The sequence below is a fragment of the Podarcis bocagei genome (assembly GCF_964188305.1).
Source record: "Podarcis bocagei genome assembly, chromosome: 16".
Lineage (NCBI taxonomy): Eukaryota > Metazoa > Chordata > Lepidosauria > Squamata > Lacertidae > Podarcis > Podarcis bocagei.
This window is the reverse complement of record NC_138142.1, coordinates 764,502-791,236: the sequence shown is the minus strand read 5'-3', so window position 1 is coordinate 791,236 and position 26,735 is coordinate 764,502. Positions and strand designations below refer to the sequence as shown.

Sequence of the window (26,735 nt, the reverse complement as noted above, 5' to 3'; positions counted from 1 at the left end):
TAATGTGGGGGAGGGAGACAGTGCTCCTGAAGGTAGGAGTCTATCAATTAATGAAGATGATCATCCAAATGTCATAGACCAAATGGAGCAAACAGCACGCGGACCTAGTAGTGGGAGGAAAAAATCCTTAAATAAGAGACACGGGGGAATGATTAATGGACTTCAATGTCTGTACACTAATGCGCAAAGCATGGGAAATAAACAAGATGAGCTTGAGCTCTTGGTACAGCAAACTAAATATGACATAGTAGGCATCACTGAAACCTGGTGGGATAAGTCCCACGATTGGAATGTAATAATGGGGGGATACAATCTATTTCAGAGAAACAGACCAGACAAGAAAGGAGGAGGAGTGGCGTTATATGTCAGGGATGTGTATACCTGTGAAGAGATCCAAGATTTAGAACCTCAAAGCCAAAGTGAGAGCATTTGGGTCAAAATTAAGGGAGAGAAGAATAACAGAGACCTCATTGTGGGAGTTTACTATAGATCCCCAAGCCAAACGGAGGACATAGATGATGCCTTCCTGGAACAGATGGCCAAGCATGCAAAAGGAAGGGAGATAGTAGTAATGGGGGACTTCAATTACCTGGATATTTGTTGGACGTCAAACTCAGCCAAGAGCATAAGGTCAAACAGATTCCTCACTGGCCTTGCAGACAACTTCATTGTCCAGAAAGTGGGAGAAGCAACAAGAGGAACAGCCATTTTAGATCTGGTCCTAACCAATGTTGATGACTTGGTTAGTGGGGTAGATGTGGAAGGATCATTAGGCGCGAGTGATCATGCTCTTCTGAAGTTTACTATACAGCGGAAAGGAGCAGCCAAGCATACTAGGACTCAATTTCTTGACTTTAAGAAAGCCGACTTCATAAAACTTAGGGAAGTGCTGGGTGAGATCCCATGGACAGCAATACTAAAAGGAAAGGGAGTTCATGATGGCTGGGAGTTTGTTAAGAGGGAGATAGTAAAAGCACAACGTCAGGCAATACCATTGAGACGGAAACATGGAAGGTGCCTAAAGAAGCCAGGGTGGCTATCTAAAGAACTTTTAACTGAATTAAGATTAAAAAAGGATGTGTACAAAAAATGGAAAAGGGGGGAAACCACCAAAGAGGAATTCAAACAAATAGCCAGCACATGTAGACACAAAGTCAGAAAAGCTAAAGCACAGAATGAACTCAGGCTTGCTAGAGAGGTTAAAAGCAACAAAAAAGGCTTCTATGGATATGTTCGTAGCAAAAGGAAGAACAAAGAAACAGTGGGGTCACTCAGAGGAGAAGATGGTGAAATGCAAACAGGGGACACAGAAAGGGCTGAACTCCTCAATGCCTTCCTTCTTTGCCTCAGTCTTCTCCGATAAAGAAAACAATGCCCGACCTGAAGAATTTGGAGCAAATGATTCAGCAAAGGAAACACAGCCCAGAATAACTAAGGAGATAGTACAAGAATATTTGGCTAGTTTAGATGTATTCAAGTCTCCAGGGCCAGATGAACTGCATCCAAGAGTATTAAAAGAACTGGCAGATGTGATCTCAGAACCACTGGCAGTCATCTTTGAGAATTCCTGGAGAACAGGCGAAGTCCCGGCAGACTGGAGGAGGGCAAATGTTGTCCCTATTTTCAAAAAGGGGAAAAGAGAGGACCCAAATAATTACCGCCCAGTCAGTCTGACATCAATACCAGGGAAGATTCTGGAGCAGATCATTAAGCAAACAGTCTGTGCGCACCTAGAAAGGAATGCTGTGATCACCAATAGTCAGCATGGATTTCTGAAAAATAAGTCATGTCAGACTAACCTGATCTCATTTTTTGACAGAATTACAAGCCTGGTAGATGAAGGGAACGCAGTGGATGTAGCCTACCTTGATTTCAGCAAGGCATTTGACAAGGTGCCCCATGATATTCTTGTAAAGAAGCTGGTAAAATGCGGTCTTGACTATGCTACCACTCAGTGGATTTGTAACTGGCTGACTGACCGAACCCAAAGGGTGCTCATCAATGGTTCCTCTTCATCCTGGAGAAGAGTGACTAGTGGGGTGCCACAGGGTTCTGTCTTGGGCCCGGTCTTATTCAACATCTTTATCAACGACTTGGATGATGGACTCAAGGGCATCCTGATCAAATTTGCAGATGACACCAAACTGGGAGGGGTGGCTAACACCCCAGAGGACAGGATCACACTTCAAAACGACCTTGACAGATTAGAAAACTGGGCAAAAACAAACAAGATGAATTTTAACAGGGAGAAATGTAAAGTATTACACTTGGGCAAAAAAAATGAGAGGCACAAATACAAGATGGGTGACACCTGGCTTGAGAGCAGTACATGTGAAAAGGATCTAAGAGTCTTGGTTGACCACAAACTTGACATGAGCCAACAGTGTGACGCGGCAGCTAAAAAAGCCAATGCAATTCTGGGCTGCATCAATAGGAGTATAGCATCTAGATCAAGGGAAGTAATAGTGCCACTGTATTCTGCTCTGGTCAGACCTCACCTGGAGTACTGTGTCCAGTTCTGGGCACCACAATTCAAGAAGGACACTGACAAGCTGGAACGTGTCCAGAGGAGGGCAACCAAAATGGTCAAAGGCCTGGAAACGATGCCTTATGAGGAACGGCTAAGGGAGCTGGGCATGTTTAGCCTGGAGAAGAGGAGGTTAAGGGGTGATATGATAGCCATGTTCAAATATATAAAAGGATGTCACATAGAGGAGGGAGAAAGGTTGTTTTCTGCTGCTCCAGAGAAGCGGACACGGAGCAATGGATCCAAACTACAAGAAAGAAGATTCCACCTAAACATTAGGAAGAACTTCCTGACAGTAAGAGCTGTTCGACAGTGGAATTTGCTGCCAAGGAGTGTGGTGGAGTCTCTTACTTTGGAGGTCTTTAAGCAGAGGCTTGACAACCATATGTCAGGAGTGCTCTGATGGTGTTTCCTGCTTGGCAGGGGGTTGGACTCGATGGCCCTTGTGGTCTCTTCCAACTCTATGATTCTATGATTCTATGATTCTATGACCCTTAAAAAACTGCAGACAGACTTCCGGGGTGGCGCCTCCAGTGATGGCGGACTCCCTCTGAACTGGAGGGACAAGCTCCGCAAGAAATGGGTCTTTTCCGCTGCGGCGTAGCGGGGACCTTTTTGAAAACCACAGGCGGATGAAGCCTGTGACCGTGGGACTCAGCGGGCACCTTTAGCGCCCCCCCAACCCACTAAGGAACCCAGAAACGGGCTTCGAAGTGAAGAGGGGGAAGTGGCGCTGTGCTGTGAGTCGACTGCTTTTTCTGCGGAGCGAAGCCGCACAGCCGTTGCCGGAGAGTGCTGCCTTTTTCCTGGGACAATTTGGCATTGAAAATAACTAACCGTGAGTACTGGAACGCGAAATATCTGGATTTTAAAAAAGCTTTGGCGAAATAAAAGGAACTTGGACCCTAAAATTTACCCTAATTTGGTACTGAAACGGAAAGGGTTAAACAGGAAGTCACCCTTCCGTTTTCTTGTAGTAATAACAAAGCAAAGACAACGTAAACTAGAGCCTTAAAAATCACTTTTAAAGGATCGTCTTTCATCATTCACAATTACGGAACCCCCCTTCGGAAGCAGGAGAAGAAGGGGGATTTTTATTGAGTTGTTTAAACCTGCGGAATTAAAGTTAAAGTAAAGTAATTTTCCACTGTCCTGACCCTGGAGCGGGGTGTCAGATTTGACGTTTGAAGCTCATTGACCAGAAATAAATGCTTTGACAGATAGTTAAAAGGAGGGAAACATTGTGATTCCATTGTTTCCTTTCGCATTTTAAAAAAGAACAAATATGGACAAAATATCTTAAAGAAGAAACTCTGTTGCTATTGTTTTCAAGGAAAAGAACAATCAGAAGTTTCTCCCCCTAGAGGGGAGCTATGAAATTGTAACTAAATCCTGGGAAATTGTAACTAAATCCTGTTTACTGATTACAACTGTGGGAAAGAGTTTTGTGACCTTGCAGGACAATGCCTTCAGAAGCACTGTTGGGTGCTTTCTGTAATATAAGTGCCCTATTGGATCAGTTAAGTCAGAAGATGGACTTTATGACAAAAGCTGCCAGTGCCTTTGATCAGGTAGTAGAAAATTATATGGAGCCCACTCAGGAACTAAAACAGGAGTGTGTCACGACAGAACAACAGAAAGAAGAGGACCCTGCTGAATCTGGGATGCCAGGGATGGAGGGACTCTCGGCCCAGCAGGAAAGTGAGCCTTTGGATTTGACAAATGAACTTGGAAAAAACCTGACTTGGAAAGATAAAGTTTGGATTGAACTGGAAATGGGGGGTTGGATTGACCCCCCTATGCAGGGAGGTTTGGACTTTCCGAGTCTGGAAATGGGCCGCCAGAGGTTTGGAGCTGTTGTGACTCCCAATTTTGGAGGGAATCTGAAATATGTTTTAAAACACCACATGGAGCTTAGTCTGGACTATGAGAAAGGGGCTGATTTGCTGAAAAGGGTCAAAAACACTACAAAGCTGGAGTTCCCGCGAGTGAAAGGAAAATATGAAGAAGAGCTGTGAAAGGGACATGGAAGAGACTTGAAGGCCTCGGATATAAGGGCACCAGGTTAATGTGCCAGACTAAAAAAAAGAAAAGATAAGACTGACAACCCCGGGACCGGGGGGAGGGGACGCTGGAAGAAGATTGGATTGTTTTTATTCTATTGTACTTCTTTTTTTGTATTATTATTAATAGAAATGTTTTATGAATGTTGGGAAAATGTTGAAATGAAATTACTTGTCTCTTGTTAAAATGTTTAAAGAACTAGGCAAAAAGGTAATGGTTATGAGAAGTTGGTAAAAAAGATTTAAGTTTTAAGCTCTAAGGTTGTCTCTATAAGATAAAATGAGAATAGAGTAAGGTAACGTAATGATAAAATATTATGAATTATGGAAAGGATTTGCTGTGACAATTATTAATCAAGATACAAGAGATGGGAGGAGGAGGAAGTCATGGAAAGAATGTAATGGAATTTGGAGAATTTGATAAGGATGGTTTTATCTTTTTTTTCTTCTCATGTTTTTGTTTTTTTTCTTGTTTGTAATTTTGTCTTTTTTGTGTGTATTTTTTAAAAAATTCTTTTGTTTCAATAAATATTATTTTTTTAAAAAATAAAAAACTGCAGACAGCTCGCGTGGGGCAGGGGCAGAGTCACAAGAAGGGAAGGCCCTGCCAGGCACCTCCATAACTCTGGTTCTGAGCTCAAATGATGGCTTGCCCTTCCGTGAACTGAGCCCACCTGATGTTGTCCAGGGTCCTGATTTGCCACACCTTCCTCAAAGAGGCTTTGGGAATGAACACAAGAAGAGCCTGCTGGGTCAGGGCAATGGCCCATCCAGCCTCCTCTTCTCAAAGTCAGATGCCTCAGTGGGAAACCCTAAAACAGGCCCTGAGCGCAAGAGCCCCTCCTGCTGCCTCTGACGTCAGTGGGGCTGAGGGACTTCAAAGAAGTGTGACTGGCCCAAGGTCACCCTGCACTTGCATGTGGAGGAGCGGGGAATCGAACCTGGTTCCCCAGATTACAAGACTGCCACTCTTAACCACTACACCACACTGGCTCTCATGTGCTGCGTGAAGAAGTAATTTCTTGTTTTATCTGTTCTGAATCTTTCAACATTCAGCTTCATTGGATGTTCTTCCAGTTCAAGTGTTGGCTCTGGCTACAACTTCCTCAGCAGAACAGGAAAATTAGACAAATGTACTCAGGAGAAGTCTATCAGTGGATATTCGCCACCAGAGCTATCTAGAGCATCGACATGCAGTGGCAAACACATGCCTCAGAAGACCAGTCACTCAGCATAAACAACAGGAGAGAATTGCTGCTTCCAGATGCTGGGCCAGGAAGGGCATTCCTCTGATCCAGCGTCAGGGCTCTCAGGATGTCCTCACTCTGAAATTCTTCAGCATTAGAAGAGTTAAGTTCTGCATTTGTACTGGAAAGGGGGGGGGAGGACTCACTTTTTCTTGCAGGCCATGCTTTTCCTTCTTCATCTCCTCCAACTGGGTCTGCAGCTCTCGGATCTGGGTGATATCTGTTGCAGACTGCAAAAAGGAAGAGCCTCAGAAGAGAGTCAGACAAGGCAGGGGCTCCTTTGAAGACTGGAGCACCTAAGTCATATAGGTGTGTGCATGCTGGGAATTGCCTTCTGGATCCCGCAAACCTTTACAGGAGGTGCTGAGATGGTATCACTGGAAAGGGAGGAGCTCCCTAAGGGAAAAGAGGCTACTGGAACCATTTTGGTTGAATCAGCTTGCTGTTGAATTAGTGGCACAGTAGCCAGAGTGTCAGACTAGGACCTGGGAGGCTGAGATTCAAATCCTCACTTAGCCATGAAGCTCACTGGGTGGCCTTGGGCCTTGCTTCTCAGCCTAACCTACCTCACAGTTAGGAAAGAGGAAAACTGCGTGCCACCTTGAGCAGTTTGGAGAAACTGATGGGATAGAAATGGAATAACAGCTAACAGAGTGACAGTAAGAGCTGTTCAACAGTGGAACGGACTCCCTTAGGAGGTGGTGGATTCTCCTTCCTTGGAGATGTTTAATCAGAAGTTGGATGGTCATCTGCCACAGATGCTTTACTTCAGATTCCTGCATTGCTGGGGCTTGAACTAGATGACCCTCAGGGTCCCACCCAACTCTACAGTTATATGATTCTGTGGGTGCTGACTAGAAAAGGAGGTGGAGGGAATGAAGCCAGTCAGGGCTCCAAGCCTTACAAAACTGGAAAGCTAAATTGTGCCACCAGGGCTCAACCAGGGCTCCTGGTCCAAGCACCCCAAATAAGGCAAGGCCACTCTGAAGGGTGGGCCTCCCTCTCCACCCCCCCCACTTTACCTGAGCAATTAAAGCCTTGTGCTTGGCCATCAGTTCATTCAGATCCTCCTGGTCTTCATCAATGCGCTTGAGGAGGTCAGCTTTCTCATGCTGGAGCTGGTATAACTGCTCATCAACCTGCAGCAGAACAGAAAAATAAAAAACCTGGGGTGCAATAGTGTGAGGCAGCAGCAAAAAAACCAAAAAACCCAATGTGGTTCTATGCTGCATCAACAGAAGTATAATGCAAAGATGAAGGGAAGTAATAGTACTGCTGTATTCTGCCTTGGCCAGATCACACCTGGAACAATTTAAGAAGGACATTGACAAACTGGAACATGTGCCAACCAAGATGATCAAGGGTCTGGAAACCAAGCCTTATGAGGAACGCTTGAAGGCGCTGGGTATGTCTAGCCTGGTAAAGAGAAGACTGAGAGGAGATAATAATGTAATAATGGGGGGATACAATCTATTTCACAGAAACAGACCAGACAAGAAAGGAGGAGGAGTGGCGTTATATGTCAGGGATGTGTATACCTGTGAAGAGATCCAAGATTTAGAACCTCAAAGCCAAAGTGAGAGCATTTGGGTCAAAATTAAGGGAGAGAAGAATAACAGAGACCTCATTGTGGGAGTTTACTATAGATCCCCAAGCCAAACGGAGGACATAGATGATGCCTTCTTGGAACAGATGGCCAAGCATGCAAAAGGAAGGGAGATAGTAGTAATGGGGGACTTCAATTACCCGGATATTTGTTGGATGTCAAACTCAGCCAAGAGCATAAGGTCAAACAGATTCCTCACTGGCCTTGCAGACAACTTCATTGTCCAGAAAGTGGGAGAAGCAACAAGAGGAACAGCCATTTTAGATCTGGTCCTAACCAATGTTGATGACCTGGTTAGTGGGGTGGATGTGGAAGGATCATTAGGCGCGAGTGATCATGCTCTTCTGAAGTTTACTATACAGCGGAAAGGAGCAGCCAAGCATACTAGGACTCAATTTCTTGACTTTAAGAAAGCCGACTTCATAAAACTTAGGGAAGTGCTGGGTGAGATCCCATGGACAGCAATACTAAAAGGAAAGGGAGTTCATGATGGCTGGGAGTTTGTTAAGAGGGAGATAGTAAAAGCACAACGTCAGGCAATACCAATGAGACGGAAACATGGAAGGTGCCTAAAGAAGCCAGGGTGGCTATCTAAAGAACTTTTAACTGAATTAAGATTAAAAAAGGATGTGTACAAAAAATGGAAAAGGGGGGAAACCACCAAAGAGGAATTCAAACAAATAGCCAGCACGTGTAGACACAAAGTCAGAAAAGCTAAAGCAAAGAATGAACTCAGGCTTGCTAGAGAGGTTAAAAGCAACAAAAAAGGCTTTTATGGGTATGTTCGTAGCAAAAGGAAGAACAAAGAAACAGTTGGGTCACTCAGAGGAGAAGATGGTGAAATGCAAACAGGGGACACAGAAAGGGCTGAACTCCTCAATTCCTTCTTTGCCTCAGTCTTCTCCGATAAAGAAAACAATGCCCGACCTGAAGAATTTGGAGCAAATGATTCAGCAAAGGAAACACAGCCCAGAATAACTAAGGAGATAGTACAAGAATATTTGGCTAGTTTAGATGTATTCAAGTCTCTAGGGCCAGATGAACTGCATCCAAGAGTATTAAAAGAACTGGCAGATGTGATCTCAGAACCACTGGCAGTCATCTTTGAGAATTCCTGGAGAACAGGCGAAGTCCCGGCAGACTGGAGGAGGGCAAATGTTGTCCCTATTTACAAAAAGGGGAAAAGAGAGGACCCAAATAATTACCGCCCAGTCAGTCTGACATCAATAGCAGGGAAGATTCTGGAGCAGATCATTAAGCAAACAGTCTGTGAGCACCTAGAAAGGAATGCTGTGATCACCAATAGTCAGCATGGATTTCTGAAAAATAAGTCATGTCAGACTAACCTGATCTCGTTTTTTGACAGAATTACAAGCCTGGTAGATGAAGGGAACGCAGTGGATGTAGCCTACCTTGATTTCAGCAAGGCATTTGACAAGGTGCCCCATGATATTCTTGTAAAGAAGCTGGTAAAATGCGGTCTTGACTATGCTACCACTCAGTGAATTTGTAACTGGCTGACTGACCGAACCCAAAGGGTGCTCATCAATGGTTCCTCTTCATCCTGGAGAAGAGTGACTAGTGGGGTGCCACAGGGTTCTGTCTTGGGCCCGGTCTTATTCAACATCTTTATCAACGACTTGGATGATGGACTCAAGGGCATCCTGATCAAATTTGCAGATGACACCAAACTGGGAGGGGTGGCTAACACCCCAGAGGACAGGATCACACTTCAAAACGACCTTGACAGATTAGAGAACTGGGCAAAAACAAACAAGATGAATTTTAACAGGGAGAAATGTAAAGTATTGCACTTGGGCAAAAAAAAAATGAGAGGCACAAATACAAGATGGGTGACACTTGGCTTGAGAGCAGTACATGTGAAAATGATCTAGGAGTCTTGGTTGACCACAAACTTGACATGAGCCAACAGTGTGACGCGGCAGCTAAAAAAGCCAATGCAATTCTGGGCTGCATCAATAGGAGTATAGCATCTAGATCAAGGGAAGTAATAGTGCCACTGTATTCTGCTCTGGTCAGACCTCACCTGGAGTACTGTGTCCAGTTCTGGGCACCACAATTCAAGAAGGACACTGACAAACTGGAACGTGTCCAGAGGAGGGCAACCAAAATGGTCAAAGGCCTGGAAACGATGCCTTATGAGGAACGGCTAAGGGAGCTGGGCATGTTTAGCCTGGAGAAGAGGAGGTTAAGGGGTGATATGATAGCCATGTTCAAATATATAAAAGGATGTCACATAGAGGAGGGAGAAAGGTTGTTTTCTGCTGCTCCAGAGAAGCGGACACGGAGCAATGGATCCAAACTACAAGAAAGAAGATTCCACCTAAGCATTAGGAAGAACTTCCTGACAGTAAGAGCTGTTCGACAGTGGAATTTGCTGCCAAGGAGTGTGGTGGAGTCTCCTACTTTGGAGGTCTTTAAGCAGAGGCTTGACAACCATATGTCAGGAGTGCTCTGATGGTGTTTTCTGCTTGGCAGGGGGTTGGACTCGATGGCCCTTGTGGTCTCTTCCAACTCTATGATTCTATGATTCTATATGATAGCTGTGTTCAGGTATCAAAAGGGATGGAAGAGGTAACAAGCTTGTTTTCTCTTGCGTTGGAGGGCAGAACCCGAACCAATGACATCAAGTTACAACTAAGAAGATTGTGACAAAAGAACATTCTGATGGCAAGAGCTGTTCAACAGTGGAATGGCCTCCCATTCCTTCATTGGAGGTTTTTAAGCAGTGGTTGGATGGTTGTCTGTCATGCATTGCAGGGGGATAAGCCACAGGGTCTGTTTCAACTCTATAATTCTAAGATTCTAAGGTTTTCTGCTGCTCTAGAGAAGAGGACCCAAACCAATGGATTCAAATGACAAGAATGGATATTTTGGCCAAAAATTAGGCAGAACTTTCTGATAGTAAGAGCTGTTCAACAGTAAATCGGACTTCCACAGAAAGTGGTGTGTTTTCCTTCAACATTTGAGGTATGGTTACTTACTCTTGAAGTAAGACTCAGCTGCCAATCTAGTTGGATTCAGGCATGGAAATGGGAAGGATACCACCTTGTCCTTTCTCTCAGGGCCTGGCCTATACCCTGCAACCCTAGATACAGAGGAATGGTTGCTTATCCAGAGGTGAGGGGACTCTGCACATGTTCAGAGACACTCTCCAATTGATGGCTATCATGCCATTGCACAACTCTCATTCATTTCAACTTGGTCCACACAAGAGTAATTCCAAGTGGCCTTTGCCCCATGCTGGTGCATGAGGGTGCCATGCTTGTTTTGTTTGGGTCTGCCCTGAAGAGCTTATAACTGAATCCTTGGGCCACAGCAACAACTTCCGGTACTTCCTGCCTTAAATGGATGCAGCTCCCACACTAGTGGAGACCATTTGTGGAGGAAAACAAGAATGATTTGGGAGTAATTGTTCTTACAAGCTCCCCCCAGGGCCCGTGAGGAGTGAGCTTCACTCACAGATCATCTTGATAACTGACTCTCACTCTGGTATGGAACTCGAGAGGCAGGAGCTGCTGAGTGCAAAAGCGCTTCGCGTATCGGTAACCCCCAGGCACAGCCATTAAGAGCAGAGGTTCTTCTGTATATTAGGATGAAATTAGCTTTAATTTACAGACGTGTACAGGATGAAGGGGACAATATTACAAACTGCCAAGAGAATCAGCTACTGGGTTGCAACATTTCAAACCGGAAAAATTTCCTTCGTTGAAGAATATGGTATGTCGGGGGGAGGGGAGCCTTTACCCTTTTTTAAAATTAATACTATATTTGCTATATAAATGACTTGGCAAACCTCCTCCTAAACAATAACAACTGATAAAAAGCAAAAAGAGAAAATAAATGTTGGAAATGTAAAGAAAAGGAAGGGACTTTTTATCATATGTGGTGGGAATGTAAGAAGGTGAAAGGCTTCTGGGAAATGATATATAATGAATTGAAAAAAATGTTGAAATATACATTTGTTAAGAAACCAGAGGCATTTTTGTTAGGAATGGTAGGAAATGAAATAAACAGAAAAGATCATAAGCTTTTTTTATACGCAGTAACAGTGGCAAGAATACTGCTAGCCCAAAAATGGAAACAAGAAAATTTACGGCATGTAATGCCTTAAAGGAAAATATTATGAAAATGATTTACAGGTGGTACATGACCCCAGTCAAGCTAGCAAAAATTTATCATGTGCCTGCTAATAAGTGTTGGAAGTGTAAAGAATCGGAAGGTACTTTCTACCACCTTTGGTGGACGTGCCCGAAGATTAAGGCTTTCTGGGAAATGATATATAATGAAATGAAAAAGGTACTAAAATGTACCTTCCCTAAGAAACCAGAGGCCTTTCTCTTGGGCATTAGTAACCAATTGGTGTCGAAGAAAGATAGAAACTTTTTTATGTACGCTACTACAGCAGCAAGAATACTCATCGCAAAGCATTGGAAGACTCAAGATCTACCCACCTTGGAAGAATGGCAGATGAAGGTAATAGACTATATGACATTGGCTGAAATGACTGACAGAATCCGTGAACAGGGGAAAGAGACGGCGGATGAAGACTGGAATAAATTCAAAACTTATCTTAAGAAATACTATAAAATTAATGAATGCTAAAATGTTGAGGTTCTTGAAAAGGAGAGACTAGGAAAAGACTAAGTAAAAGAAAAGAACAAATAAGGAACTAAACTTGTTAAAAATCTAATTTAGGACTTGCTGAAATATTTTTTGGAATTGGGATGTAGAAAGGGGAGGCTTGGGGGAGTCAGAGGAAAGAAGTTTATGAAAAAAGGAGAGGAATTTATACATGTTTGTTTTGTCCTTTTATTTGTGTGTATTGTCTATAAAAATGTTGTAAAATCAATAAATTTTTTTATAAAAAACAAACAAAAATGGAAACAAGAAGAATTACCGTCGATGGAAGAATGGAGAATGAAGTTAATGGAATATGCAGAACTTGATAAATTAACAGGAAGGATCCGAGGCCTACGAGACCACAGATTCACTGAAGACTGGAGTAAATTTGTAGACTATTTGAAAAGTATTTGCGATGAACAATTAACGTTTGCAAGAGGCTCTGTGAAAATAATATTAGAAATATTGTAAAAAAGGGAATCAGAGGGAGGAGGTTTTTAATAAAAGGCAATATTAGATTAAGAAATGCGGAAGAAGGACTAAAATGGAGGATTTGCAGAAGAGCGGCGGGAACTGCAAAAAATGCATTTGTGAAAAATTGTGTTATGTGTTTTTATATTTTGTACTGCAAGATGAATAAAAAATAAATTATAATAAATTTAAAAAAGCAAAAAGAGAAAAAGAGAACATAATTATATCTATGGATAAACATGAAAATAGAACTGTGTGAGAACACTGAAATGATTTAAAGCATCTTAGAATCATAGAATCATAGAGTTGGAAGAGACCACAAGGGCCATCGAGTCCAACCCCCTGCCAAGCAGGAAACACCATCAGAGCACTCCTGACATATGGTTGTCAAGCCTCTGCTTAAAGACCTCCAAAGTAGGAGACTCCATCACACTCCTTGGCAGCAAATTCCACTGTCAAACAGCTCTTACTGTCAGGAAGTTCTTCCTAATGTTTAGGTGGAATCTTATTTCTTGTAGTTGGGATCCATTGCTCCGTGTCCGCTTCTCTGGAGCAGCAGAAAACAACCTTTCTCCCTCCTCTATGTGACATCCTTTTATATATTTGAACATGGCTATCATATCACCCCTTAACCTCCTCTTCTTCAGGCTAAACATGCCCAGCTCCCTTAGCTGTTCCTCATAAGGCATCGTTTCCAGGCCTTTGACCATTTTGGTTGCCCTCCTCTGGACACGTTCCAGTTTGTCAGTGTCCTTCTTGAATTGTGGTGCCCAGAACTGGACACAGTACTCCAGGTGAGGTCTGACCAGAGCAGAAGACAGTGGCACTATTACTTCCCTTGATCTAGAAGCTATACTCCTATTGATGCAGCCCAGAATTGCATTGGCTTTTTTAGCTGCCGCGTCACACTGTTGGCTCATGTCAAGTTTGTGGTCAACCAAGACTCCCAGATCCTTTTCACATGTACTGCTCTAATTTCCATTGGACGGTAATTTGGACTATGGTCTTTGATGTGCAGTAGCTCTGGTGGGACCAGTGGCGGAGGAAGTCTCTCCGGCACCTGGGATGGTGCAAGCCGCCCGTAGGGAGAGACAGAACGGGGAGCACGGCACCCATTCCTGCCCCCCTCCATTGTTTGCTCGCCTGCCTCCTTCCTATTCTCTCCCCTGCCTGCCTGCCTCCTCCAGCCAGGAGTGCAGGGTAAAGGTGCGCCACCCCGCGCAACTCCCGACCCAGGGGGTGGGACAATCACGCCCAGCCGGGGGGGGGTTGCAATTCACCACAGTGGCCCAGCCAGGGGCCAGGCTGGGGGGTTGCGCTCTGGCGCGGCCGGGGGGGGGGGGTTTGAGATCTGGCATAGCCAGGATTTTGTCACACACCCAGGATGACACCCGGGGTGGACCGCACCGACCTTGCTCCATCCCTGGGCGGGATGCCAGATCATTAGACATAAGAATTAGAGGAGAGGGAGAACTGGAAAATTGCCTGGAGCTATGACGGGACGCCAGATTACTCCCTTACATAAACAACAAAGATGGCGTAATGACGAGCTTGAATTTCAACAGTAGAAAGAAAGATTGGAAAAGTGGGAGCAGAGATGCCATGTAAGACAGGATTAGAACAATGAAGAAACAAATGAGGGGGGAAACATATCACAAAGGGAATTTACAGGAAACAGAACTCTTTTGGTGGAAATTTTTCAGTATAGGTTCATCCTGTTGTCCTAATATCTATCAGTAATACTGAAAAAAATATGAAGAAACTAAAGGGCACCTAACAGACTGGCTGCAATATTTTCAAATACATCAAAGATTGTTGTTGTTGTTGTTTAGTTGTTTAGTCGTGTCCGACCCTTCGTGACCCATGGACCAGAGCACGCCAGGCACTTCTGTCTTCCACTGCCTCCCACAGTTTGGTCAAACTCATGCTGGTAGCTTTGAGAACACTGTCCCACCATCTCGTCCTCTGTCGTCCCCTTTTCATAGAATCATAGAATCATAGAATCATAGAGTTGGAACGTTCCAGTTTGTCAGTGTCCTTCTTGAATTGTGGTGCCCAGAACTGGACACAGTACTCTAGGTGAGGTCTGACCAGAGCAGAATACAGTGGCACTATTACTTCCCTTGATCTAGATGCTATGCTCCTATTGATGCAGCCCAGAATTGCATTGGCTTTTTTAGCTGCCGCGTCACACTGTTGCCTCATGTCAAGTTTGTGGTCAACCAAGACTCCTAGATCCTTTTCACATGTACTGCTCTCAAGCCAGGTGTCACCCATCTTGTATTTGTACCTCTCATTTTTTTTGCCCAAGTGCAATACTTTACATTTCTCGTTGTTAAAATTCATCTTGTTTGCTTTTGCCCAGTTCTCTAATCTGTCAAGGTCGTTTTGAAGTGTGATCCTGTCCTCTGGGGTGTTAGCCACCCCTCCCAGTTTGGTGTCATCTGCAAATTTGATCAGGATGCCCTTGAGCCCATCATCCAAGTCGTTGATAAAGATGTTGAATAAGACCGGGCCCAAGACAGAACCCTGTGGCACCCCACTAGTCACTCTTCTCCAGGATGAAGAGGAACCATAGAATCATAGAATCATAGAATCATAGAGTTGGAAGAGACCACAAGGGCCAGGAAACACCATCAGAGCACTCCTGACATATGGTTGTCAAGCCTCTGCTTAAAGACCTCCAAAGTAGGAGACTCCACCACACTCCTTGGCAGCAAATTCCACTGTCGAACAGCTCTTACTGTCAGGAAGTTCTTCCTAATGTTTAGGTGGAATCTTCTTTCTTGTAGTTTGGATCCATTGCTCCGTGTCCGCTTCTCTGGAGCAGCAGAAAACAACCTTTCTCCCTCCTCTATGTGACATCCTTTTATATATTTGAACATGGCTATCATATCACCCCTTAACCTCCTCTTCTCCAGGCTAAACATGCCCAGCTCCCTTAGCCGTTCCTCATAAGGCATCGTTTCCAGGCCTTTGACCATTTTGGTTGCCCTCCTCTGGACACGTTCCAGTTTGTCAGTGTCCTTCTTGAATTGTGGTGCCCAGAACTGGACACAGTACTCCAGGTGAGGTCTGACCAGAGCAGAATACAGTGGCACTATTACTTCCCTTGATCTAGATGCTATACTCCTATTGATGAGGCCCAGAATTGCATTGGCTTTTTTAGCTGCCGCGTCACACTGTTGGCTCATGTCAAGTTTGTGGTCAACCAAGACTCCTAGATCCTTTTCACATGTACTGCTCTCAAGCCTGGTGTCACCCATCTTGTATTTGTGCCTCTCATTTTTTTTGCCCAAGTGCAATACTTTACATTTCTCCCTGTTAAAATTCATCTTGTTTGTTTTGGCCCAGTTTTCTAATCTGTCAAGGTTGTTGATGAGCACCAAACCATTGATGAGCACCCTTTGGGTTCGGTCAGTCAGCCAGTTACAAATCCACTGAGTGGTAGCATAGTCAAGACCGCATTTTACCAGCTTCTTTACAAGAATATCATGGGGCACCTTGTCAAATGCCTTGCTGAAATCAAGGTAGGCTACATCCACTGCGTTCCCTTCATCTACCAGGCTTGTGTCCCCTGTTTGCATTTCACCATCTTCTCCTCTAAGTGACCCCACTGTTTCTTTGTTCTTCCTTTTGCTACGAACATACCCATAAAAGCCTTTTTTGTTGCTTTTAACCTCTCTAGCCAGCCTGAGTTCATTCTGTGCTTTAGCTTTTCTGACTTTGTGTCTACACGTGCTGGCTATTTGTTTGAATTCCTCTTTGGTGGTTTCCCCCCTTTTCCATTTTTTGTACACATCCTTTTTTAATCTTAACTCAGTTAAAAGTTCTTTAGATAGCCACCCTGGCTTCTTTAAGCACCTTCCATGTTTCCGTCTCATTGGTATTGCCTGATGTTGTGCTTTTAGTATCTCCCTCTTAACAAACTCCCAGCCATCATGAACTCCCTTTCCTTTTAGTATTACTGTCCATGGGATCTCACCCAGCACTTCCCTAAGTTTTATGAAGTCGGCTTTCTTAAAGTCAAGAAATTGAGTCCTAGTATGCTTGGCTGCTCCTTTCCTTGTGCCCTCCATCTTTCCCAACATCAGGGTTTTTTCCAGGGAGTCTTCTCTTCTCATGAAGTGGCCAAAGTATTGGAGCCTCAGCTTCAGGATTTGCCCTTCCTGTGAGCACTCAGGGCTGATTTCCTTAAGAATGGATAGGTTTGTTCTTCTTGCAGTCCTTGGGACTCTCAAGAGTCTCCTCCAGCACCATAATTCAAAAGCATCAATTCTTCGGCGATCAGCCTTCTTTATGGTCCAGCTCTCACTTCCATACATCACTACTGGGAAAACCATGGCTTTTACTATACGGACCTTTGTTGGCAAGGTGATGTCTCTGCTTTTTAAGATGTTGTCAAGGTTTGTCATTGCTTTCCTCCCAAGAAGAAGGAGTCTTTTAATTTCGTGGCTGCTGTCACCATCTGCAGTGATCATGGAGCCCAAGAAAGTAAAATCTCTCACTGCCTCCATTTCTTTCCCTTCTATTTGCCAGGAGATGATGGGCCCAGTGGCCATGATCTTCGTTTTTTTGATGCTGAGCTTCAGACCATATTTTGCACTCTCCTCTTTCACCCTCATTAAAAGGTTCTTTAATTCCTCCTCACTTTCTGCCATCAAGGTTCTGTCATCTGCATATCTGAGGTTGTTGATATTTCTTCCGGCAATCTTAATACCAGTTTGGGATTCATCCAACCCAGCCTTTCACATGATGAATTCTGCATATAAGTTAAATAAGCAGGCAGACAATATACAGCCTTATTGTACTCCTTTCCCAATTTTGAACCAATCAGTTGTTCCATACCCAGTTCTAACTGTAGCTTCTTGTCCCACATAGAGATTTCTCAGGAGACTGATGTTGTGATCAGGCACTCCCATTTCTTTAAGAACTTGCCATAGTTTGCTGTGGTTGACACAGTCAAAGGCTTTTGCATAGTCAATGAAGCAGAAGTAGATGTCTTTCTGGAACTCTCTAGCTTTCTCCATAATACAGCGCATGTTTGCAATTTGGTCTCTGGTTCCTCTGCCCCCTCAAAATCCAGGTTGCACTTCTGGGAGTTCTCGGTCCACATACTGCTTAAGCCTTCCTTGTAAAATTTTAAGCATAACCTTGCTAGCGTGTGAAATGAGTGCAAATGTGCAGTAGCTGGAGCGTTCAACTACACTTCTTTGGCACTGCCCTTCTATGAATTGGGATGTGGACTGACCTTCTTCAATCCTCTGGCCATTGCTGAGTTTTTCAGATTTGCATATCTTTCTGGTATAATTCCTCTGTGTATTCTTGCCACCTCATCTTGATGTCTTCTGCTTCTGTTAGGTCCTTACCACTTTTGTCCTTTATTATGGTAATCTTTGTATGAAATGTTCCTTTCGTATCTCCAATTTTCTTGAACAGATCTCTGGTTTTCCCCAGTCTATTGTTTTCCTCTATTTCTTTGCATTGCTCGTTTAAGAAGGCCTTCTTGTCTCTCCTTGCTCTTTTTTGGAAATCTGCATTCAATTTCCTGTATCTTTCACTATCTCCCTCGCATTTTGCTTGCCTTCTCTCCCCCGCTATTTATAAGGCCTCGCTGGACAGCCACTTTGCTTTCTTGCTTTTCATTGGGATGGTTTTCGTTGCTGCCTCCTGTATAATGTTACGAGCCTCCATCCATAGTTCTTCAGGCATTCTGTCCACCAAATCTAACTCCTTAAACCTGTTCCTCACTTCCACTGTGTATTCATAAGGGATTAGATTTAGATTGTATCTTACTAGCCCAGTGGTTTTTCTACTTTCTTCAGTTTAAGTTTGAATTTTGCTATAAGAAGCTGATTATCTGGGACACAGTCAGCTCCAGGTCTTGCTTTTGCTGACTGTATAGAGCTTCTCTATCTTTGGCTGCAGAGAATATAATTAATCTGATTTCGATGCTGCCCATCTGGTGATATTCATGTGTAGAGTCGTCTCTTGTGTTGCTGGAAAAGCGTGTTTGTGATGACCAGCTTGTTCTCTTGGCAGAACTCTATTAGCCTTTGCCCTGCTTCGTTTTGAACTCCAAGGCGAAACTTGCCAGTTGTTCCTTTTATCTCTTGATTCCCTACTTTAGCATTCCAATCCTGAAGAAGAAGAAGAAGAAGAAGAAGAAGAAGAAGAAGAAGAAGAAGAAGAAGAAGAGGAGGAGTTTGGATTTGATATCCCGCCTTTCACTCCCCTTCAGGAGTCTCAAAGCGGCTAACAATCTCCTTTCCCTTCCTCCCCCACAACAAACACTCTGTGAGGTGAGTGAGGCTGAGAGACTTCACAGAAGTGTGACTGGCCCAAGGTCACCCAGCAGCTGCATGTGGAGGAGCGGAGACACGAAGCCGGTTTCCCAGATTACGTGACTGCCGCTCTTAACCACTACACCACACTGGCTCTCTATAATGAGAAGAACATCCTTCTTTGGTGTCATTTCTATAAGGTGTTGTAAGTCTTCATAGAATTGGTCAATTTCAGTTTCTTCAGCACCAGTAGTTGGTGCATAAACTTGGATTACTGTGATGTTAAAAGGTCTGCCTTGGATGCGTATCAAGATCATTCTATCATTTTTGAGATTGCATCCCAGTACAGTTTTCGCCACTCTTTTGTTGACTACAAAGGCCACTCCATTTCTTTTACGGGATTCTTGCCCACAGTAGTAGATATGATGGTCATCCAAGCTGAATTCGCCCATTCCTGTCCATTTTAGTTCACTGATGCCCAGGATGTCAATATTTATTCTTGCCATCTCATTTTTGACCACATCCAACTTCCCAAGGTTCATGGTTCTTACATTCCAGGTTCCTATGCAATATTTTTCTTTACAGCATTGGACTTTCCTTTCACTTCCAGGCATATCCACAACTGAGCGTCCTTTCGGCTTTGGCCCAGCCGCTTCATCAGCTCTGAATCTACTTGTACTTGTCCTCCGCTCTTCCTCAGTAGCATGTTGGACGCCTTCTGACCCGAGCGGCTCATCTTCCAGCGTCATAACTTTTTGGTGCCTGTTGTCTTTGTCCATGGAGTTTTCTTGGCAGGGATACTGGAGTGGCTTGCAGGTTCCTTTAGAACATTGTTCATGTACGGAATAACGGTGGCCAGAATTTTAGTAGCAAGAAATTGGAAAAACACAACAATACCCAACATGGAAGATTGGCAAATCCTAATGGTAGAATATCTGCAGCTAGTGAAAGCAACAGGAAGAGTAAGAGGCCAACTGAAACAAAAAGTCTATAAGGATTGGAGAATCTTTAAAGAATATTTAGAAAACTATGGAATAAAAGGAAACATATTGGCAGAATTAGACTGATCCCTGTATTGTATAAATATAAGTTTGTAGGGAGGTAAAAAGAAATGATATAAGAAATATGTAACCGTGCGGTATAAAGTAATGGATAGCCAAAGTACAGTGAGATTGATTGGAAGTCAGTTTTAAATTTCTTTTCTATAAATTTTATAATTGTGTTCAATACCAGGAGTATAGATGATGATAATTATATTAATCTTCTTATATCTTATAGTGTGGTGGTTTGTTTGGTATTTCCGTTATTTGTTTATTTGATTGTATGTATGTTTGTTTGTTTACTTGTATGTACATCTGTTTTTCATAAACATATTTATTTTTTTAAAAAAGGGATTTTTTTTTGGTTCTTAAATATCTCAACACGAATGGAGCTCAAGAAATTATTAGCTGTTGATAAGGGACTAAGATCAGGACTGAATGCAATTGGATTAACCAAGATATTGGAAGCAGGAAGAAATAAGAACTTTGCACTCCGAAATCCAGCACACGGGAAGTCACTAAAATGATCTATATTTGGATGCGAATTGTAATTTGATATTGATAAAATGTGGCTGTCATTGGATTTTAATATTTGAAAATCAATAAAGATTATGTATAACCATGGGCCACAGCAACTTTCATTGCGGACTCCTACCAAGTTCTTGTTCCTGCTGAACGTCTCCAGCTCAAGGTGCAGGTTCTCGAGCTCCAGAGCTAGCATCTTTTGTGCCTTCTCAGCCTCTCCACATCTGGCTGTGCTCTCTTCCAGCTGCAAAATGAATAGCGAGAAGCAGTCAATGCATCACCTCCCACCGGGCGGGGAAACCATTTAGCTAGCTTAGCTTTCTCCCTCTGCCCTTAAGCAACATTTATTTACATTTCACTCATAGAATCATAGAATAGAATCATAGAATCATAGAGTTGGAAGAGACCACAAGGGCCATCGAGTCCAACCCCCTGCCAAGCAGGAAACACCATCAGAGCACTCCTGACATATGGTTGTCAAGCCTCTGCTTAAAGACCTCCAAAGTAGGAGACTCCACCACACTCCTTGGCAGCAAATTCCACTGTCAAACAGCTCTTACTGTCAGGAAGTTCTTCCTAATGTTTAGGTGGAATCTTCTTTCTTGTCGTTTGGATCCATTGCTCCGTGTCCGCTTCTCTGGAGCAGCAGAAAACAACCTTTCTCCCTCCTCTATGTGACATCCTTTTATATATTTGAACATGGCTATCATATCACCCCTTAACCTCCTCTTCTCCAAGAGCGTTTCTACATTTTGAAGCCCATCACAACTCTTCCTGCTTACAGCTATGTTCCTCTGAGGACTGGCGACACTGATTTCACACACACGCAGCCCACGAAACACAGCTCTAGCTAGAGATACAAGAGTACCAAGCATCTCACAGTGGTAAAACTTGCTTTTCTTGCAATCCCATTCCTTTCCCATCTCAGCGACAATACTTGGAAGGCAAAGAGAAATTGTTGCTTTTGCACAGCAAGCCTGAGCCCACTTCTTATGCCAAACCCCTGACTTTATTTCAGGCAAATCTTGCAGTAAATCTAGGCTCATTAATTAGCCAAAATATGCAAATTGTATGTAGTTTGCAAAAATGTGAGTTATTTACAAGTGGGGTTCACAAATGATTTTTTACCAAACATCTCTAATTGCACTTTGCAGACACACCCCACCCCCAAAGGGAGCATTTTGCGAGTGTTAATTTGCTGCTGGGGCTGCTTGTGGTTTCTTCAACTCCTGGCAGCCAAACTGGGCAGAACAAGAGAGAATTAACTCCAACATCCTCACTCTCTTCCAGCATTGTTTGGTGGTTGTACTTCCTGCTGCTTTCTTTCTTCCAACAACAATTTTTTAAAAAGCTTTTACACTACTTTTAATTTTTTTAACATACATAAAAAAGCAGCTCCATGCATGTAGAAAATAAGCAAATCAGTAGAAGGCCATTTTGTCCTAGTTTTCTAAGTGTAGGGAATGTTTGTGGTGTTGGTTTGGCTTATAAAAAATGCATATGGGGGGGTCATGCCTGCAATCTAGTGATACAATGCAAGAAAGGCTTTAAGACTGTGCATAACAGTACTCTCCACTACAAGATTGGGGAACGGGGTGGGTGGGAGGGTGAGCTATATAACTCACTGCACTGCTCCACAGTGATCCCATCTACCTCTGTCCTTTCTTTCTTACTTCTTGTTTGTGCTACTCTCCAAAAAGAAGGTCTTTATTTGGGTGGAGGGGGTAGAGGGTGCAGTGGCTTTTGCTTGCTCAGTTTTCTCAATCCAAAAAATGGTCTGCAGCTCCAAGAGGAGGGCAGGTAGGGATAGAGGAGATATTTGTTTGGTAAATGTGAATTTATCACACCCACACTTCCTAAATCAATAGTTTCTCCTTTGAAATTCACTCTTTTCCAAATTTTGTGAATCAGTACAAAAATAATTGTACTGGGGTGTTGGAATTGTTTCTAAAAATGCATAGGCTATGGCAAAATTGTGTACAAAAATGCATATATTGAGAGAAATGTGCATGGACTTTCAACTTTGTACACTCATTTACAAAAGACGCATCACACCAGTGGCGGCGCTTGTCATTCACAACGGCAGCACTCAGCAAGTATAAGTGTATTGTAAATAAATGATCAAATAAAAAAGTTTGTTTCTTTTTCCTCCTTTCATAAACAAGAGATAAGGCATCAGTGTGGTGTCTGACATAAGCATAATAAAAGTTAATTTGGGGGTTAAACTAAATTTGGGGGCGCTGGGCAGACCTTTGCACCCCGGAAGGACATATGGTAAAGGCTCCCCTGCTCTCATGTTTGCTGAATGGCACAACACTGAGAGAAAGGAGGAGCAAGTCAACAGAGTGTCGTCGTCCCCCCCCCCCCCGACTGGTCGAAGTAGGCAGGTGGGTGAGTAGGTGGCTGGGTGGGAGCTGAGGGCGGGCTGAAAATGGTGAGGCAGACCAGCCTCATGATTTCCATTTTGAACCTTGCAGAGGAGACCATGAGGTCTAAAAGACTTGCTTGGGGGGCGGGGGGGGGAGTGCTTCTAAGCTTCAAGCTTCCATCATCCCTCGGCAGTTTCTGTCTTGAGTGTAACATGCTCTCAGAAGAAGCATCTTCAAAATACATAGCTGGAACTTTTCAGAACAGGATAAGCCAGCTGGGCTTCTGATCACATCAGTCCCAGGTAATCCATCTCCGTCAGAGGCATCAAGCACCAGGATCCCCTCTGGGCCCCGCAAGTCATAGTGAAATACAACACAAACATCAACAACCAGGCCAGAGAAGCATTTAGCTTTTCTGAGAGCTGTGATATTACTACAATGATATTGCTGTGCCTTTGGTGATATTTTGATGAAAGACCTTGCAATTTACCATCAATCCACAGGCGGGTCTTGGGGGAGAATTATAGCTTAGGGACTTCCAGTCGAGCCATGGACCCGACACAAGTGGGACTTTCTCGGGAGAGAGAAAGTCCAGGTTCTCAAGGGTAAACGGGGGTGCTACAGGGCGCGGTAGCCCCCCAAAACCCATCTGGAGGGAAACCAGAGGGTCAGGAGCCCAGCAGAGCCATTTGCAGATCGCCCGGCCGTCAGGTAACTCCGTAACAGGAGCGAAGAGAATGGCGGGCAGAGAAAGCAGGCACAGGGGAAGCCATTGTCTCACCCTCGAGAGCGCAGCCCCAGGCTTGCAGGGCGAGTGATCGATTCTCAAAAATAAAGAATCTAAGCCAAATTTGGATTTTGGAATATAATTGGAGCATACAAAAGGAAGGCTTTGGGAAAAGAAGGCGGAAAAAGAGGTCAGTTTTTATCTGAAATCGGAGAACGACACAAGACTACGAGCGGAGCGCGGAGAGGAGGTTGGTAACACAGCAAGCGGCTAGAACTTCTCCCTCTTAAAAAACTTGCTAAAAGTGATATAAACTGTTGCAAAAAGTAACAAAGAGTTGCAGAAGGAGGGAATAACTAAAAGAGGGAGCAGAGGGTAACTATTTTATGACTTTAAAAGGCTCTCGATATAACGAAGGGTCTGAAGGAAGTAAAAAGAAAGGATACTTCTCGGTACTTTCACTTTCAAAAAACCCTGCGCAACAAAGTAGAACTTTTGTGCCTCCATTTTAACGGAAAGATAGAGTTACCCAGCTATAAGCAAAGTACGGAAAGTCAATACCAGGCAGCATAAATTATTATCTCACTATATTTTACCCCTGCTTTTAACCAAATTTGACTGTTTAAATACAATGAGAAAGGACTGTGTTTGAATGAAGGCTTTACCTTCGTAAGTGGTTTTTCTTTATGGGTATCCGCGGAATGAACTGAGAAAGAGCTGCCTAGCAGGCTGTATGAAGGACACTATTTTTATTTGGAGTTAAGTGAAACAGGATTTGAACTAACAAACTATTCCCTGTTATTTTTATTATTATAGAATCATAGAATCATAGAATCATAGAGTTGGAAGAGACCACAAGGGCCATCGAGTCCAACCCCCTGCCAAGCAGGAAACACCATCAGAGCACTCCTGACATATGGTTGTCAAGCCTCTGCTTAAAGACCTCCAAAGTTGGAGACTCCACCACACTCCTTGGCAGCAAATTCCACTGTCGAACAGCTCTTACTGTCAGGAAGTTCTTCCGAATGTTTAGGTGGAATCTTCTTTCTTGTAGTTTGAATCCATTGCTCCGTGTCCGCTTCTCTTGAGCAGCAGAAAACAACCTTTCTCCCTCCTCTATGTGACATCCTTTTATATATTTGAACATGGCTATCATATCACCCCTTAACCTCCTCTTCTCCAAGCTAAACATGCCCAGCTCCCTTAGCCGTTCCTCATAAGGCATCGTTTCCAGGCCTTTGACCATTTTGGTTGCCCTCCTCTGGACACGTTCCAGTTTGTCAGTGTCCTTCTTGAACTGTGGTGCCCAGAACTGGACACAGTACTCTAGGTGAGGTCTGACCAGAGCAGAATACAGTGGCACTATTACTTCCCTTGATCTAGATGCTATACTCCTATTGATGCAGCCCAGAATTGCATTGGCTTTTTTAGCTGCCGCGTCACACTGTTGGCTCATGTCAAGTTTGTGGTCAACCAAGACTCCTAGATCCTTTTCACATGTACTGCTCTCAAGCCAGGTGTCACCCATCTTGTATTTGTGCCTCTCATTTTTTTTGCCCAAGTGCAATACTTTACATTTCTCCCTGTTAAAATTCATCTTGTTTGTTTTTGCCCAGTTCTCTAATCTGTCAAGGTCGTTTTGAAGTGTGATCCTGTCCTCTGGGGTGTTAGCCACCCCTCCCAGTTTGGTGTCATCTGCAAATTTGATCAGGATGCCCTTGAGTCCATCATCCAAGTCGTTGATAAAGATGTTGAATAAGACCGGGCCCAAGACAGAACCCTGTGGCACCCCACTAGTCACTCTTCTCCATGATGAAGAGGAACCATTGATGAGCACTCTTTGGGATCGGTCAGTCAGCCAGTTACAAATCCACTGAGTGGTAGCATAGTCAAGACCACATTTTACCAGTTTCTTTACAAGAATATCATGGGGCACCTTGTCAAATGCCTTGCTGAAATCAAGGTAGGCTACATCCACTGCATTCCCTTCATCTACCAGGCTTGTAATTCTGTCAAAAAACGAGATCAGGTTAGTCTGACATGACTTATTTTTCAGAAATCCATGCTGACTATTGGTGATCACAGCATTCCTTTCTAGGTGCGCACAGACTGTTTGCTTAATGATCTGCTCCAGAATCTTCCCTGGTATTGATGTCAGACTGACTGGGCGGTAATTATTTGGGTCCTCTCTTTTCCCCTTTTTGAAAATAGGGACAACATTTGCCCTCCTCCAGTCTGCCGGGACTTCGCCTGTTCTCCAGGAATTCTCAAAGATGACTGCCAGTGGTTCTGAGATCACATCTGCCAGTTCTTTTAATACTCTTGGATGCAGTTCATCTGGCCCTGGAGACTTGAATACATCTAAACTGGCCAAGTATTCTTGTACTATCTCCTTAGTTATTCTGGGCTGTGTTTCCTTTGCTGAATCATTTGCTCCAAATTCTTCAGGTCGGGCATTGTTTTCCTTATCGGAGAAGACTGAGGCAAAGAAGGCATTGAGAAGTTCAGCCCTTTCTGTGTCCCCTGTTTGCATTTCACCATCTTCTCCTCTGAGTGACCCCACTGTTTCTTTGTTCTTCCTTTTGCTACGAACATACCCATAGAAGCCTTTTTTGTTGCTTTTAACCTCTCTAGCAAGCCTGAGTTCATTCTGTGCTTTAGCTTTTCTGACTTTGTGTCTACACGTGCTGGCTATTTGTTTGAATTCCTCTTTGGTGGTTTCCCCCCTTTTCCATTTTTTGTACACATCCTTTTTTAATCTTAACTCAGTTAAAAGTTCTTTAGATAGCCACCCTGGCTTCTTTAGGCACCTTCCATGTTTCCGTCTCATTGGTATTGCCTGATGTTGTGCTTTTACTAGCTCCCTCTTAACAAACTCCCAGCCATCATGAACTCCCTTTCCTTTTAGTATTACTGTCCATGGGATCCCACCCAGCACTTCCCTAAGTTTTATGAAGTCAGCTTTCTTAAAGTAAAGAAATTGAGTCCTAGTATGCTTGGCTGCTCCTTTCCGCTGTATAGTAAACTTCAGAAGAGCATGATCACTCGCGCCTAATGATCCTTCCACTTCTACCCCACTAACCAGATCATCAACATTGGTTAGGACCAGATCTAAAATGGCTGTTCCTCTTGTTGCTTCTCCCACTTTCTGGACAATGAAGTTGTCTGCAAGGCCAGTGAGGAATCTGTTTGACCTTATGCTCTTGGCTGAGTTTGACATCCAACAAATATC

General features: G+C 43.7%; 1 protein-coding gene across 3 annotated transcripts in view; it reads right to left on the bottom strand.

Moving 5' to 3' along the window:
• MYO18B (myosin XVIIIB) overlaps window positions 1-26,735 on the bottom strand; it is a 385,232-nt gene that overhangs the window by 70,152 nt on the left and 288,345 nt on the right. For all 3 annotated transcript variants that reach the window (XR_014002918.1, XM_081174521.1, XM_081174522.1), the window contains 3 exons: window positions 20,538-20,651; window positions 6,860-6,976; window positions 5,984-6,067 (listed from right to left, as the gene is read on the bottom strand). Coding sequence is in view for 2 of the 3 variants with exons in the window: in XM_081174521.1 (XP_081030647.1) it covers window positions 5,984-6,067; window positions 6,860-6,976; window positions 20,538-20,651 (315 nt within the window). In the remaining variant the exon portion in view is untranslated. The remainder of the gene's footprint in view (window positions 1-5,983; window positions 6,068-6,859; window positions 6,977-20,537; window positions 20,652-26,735) is intronic.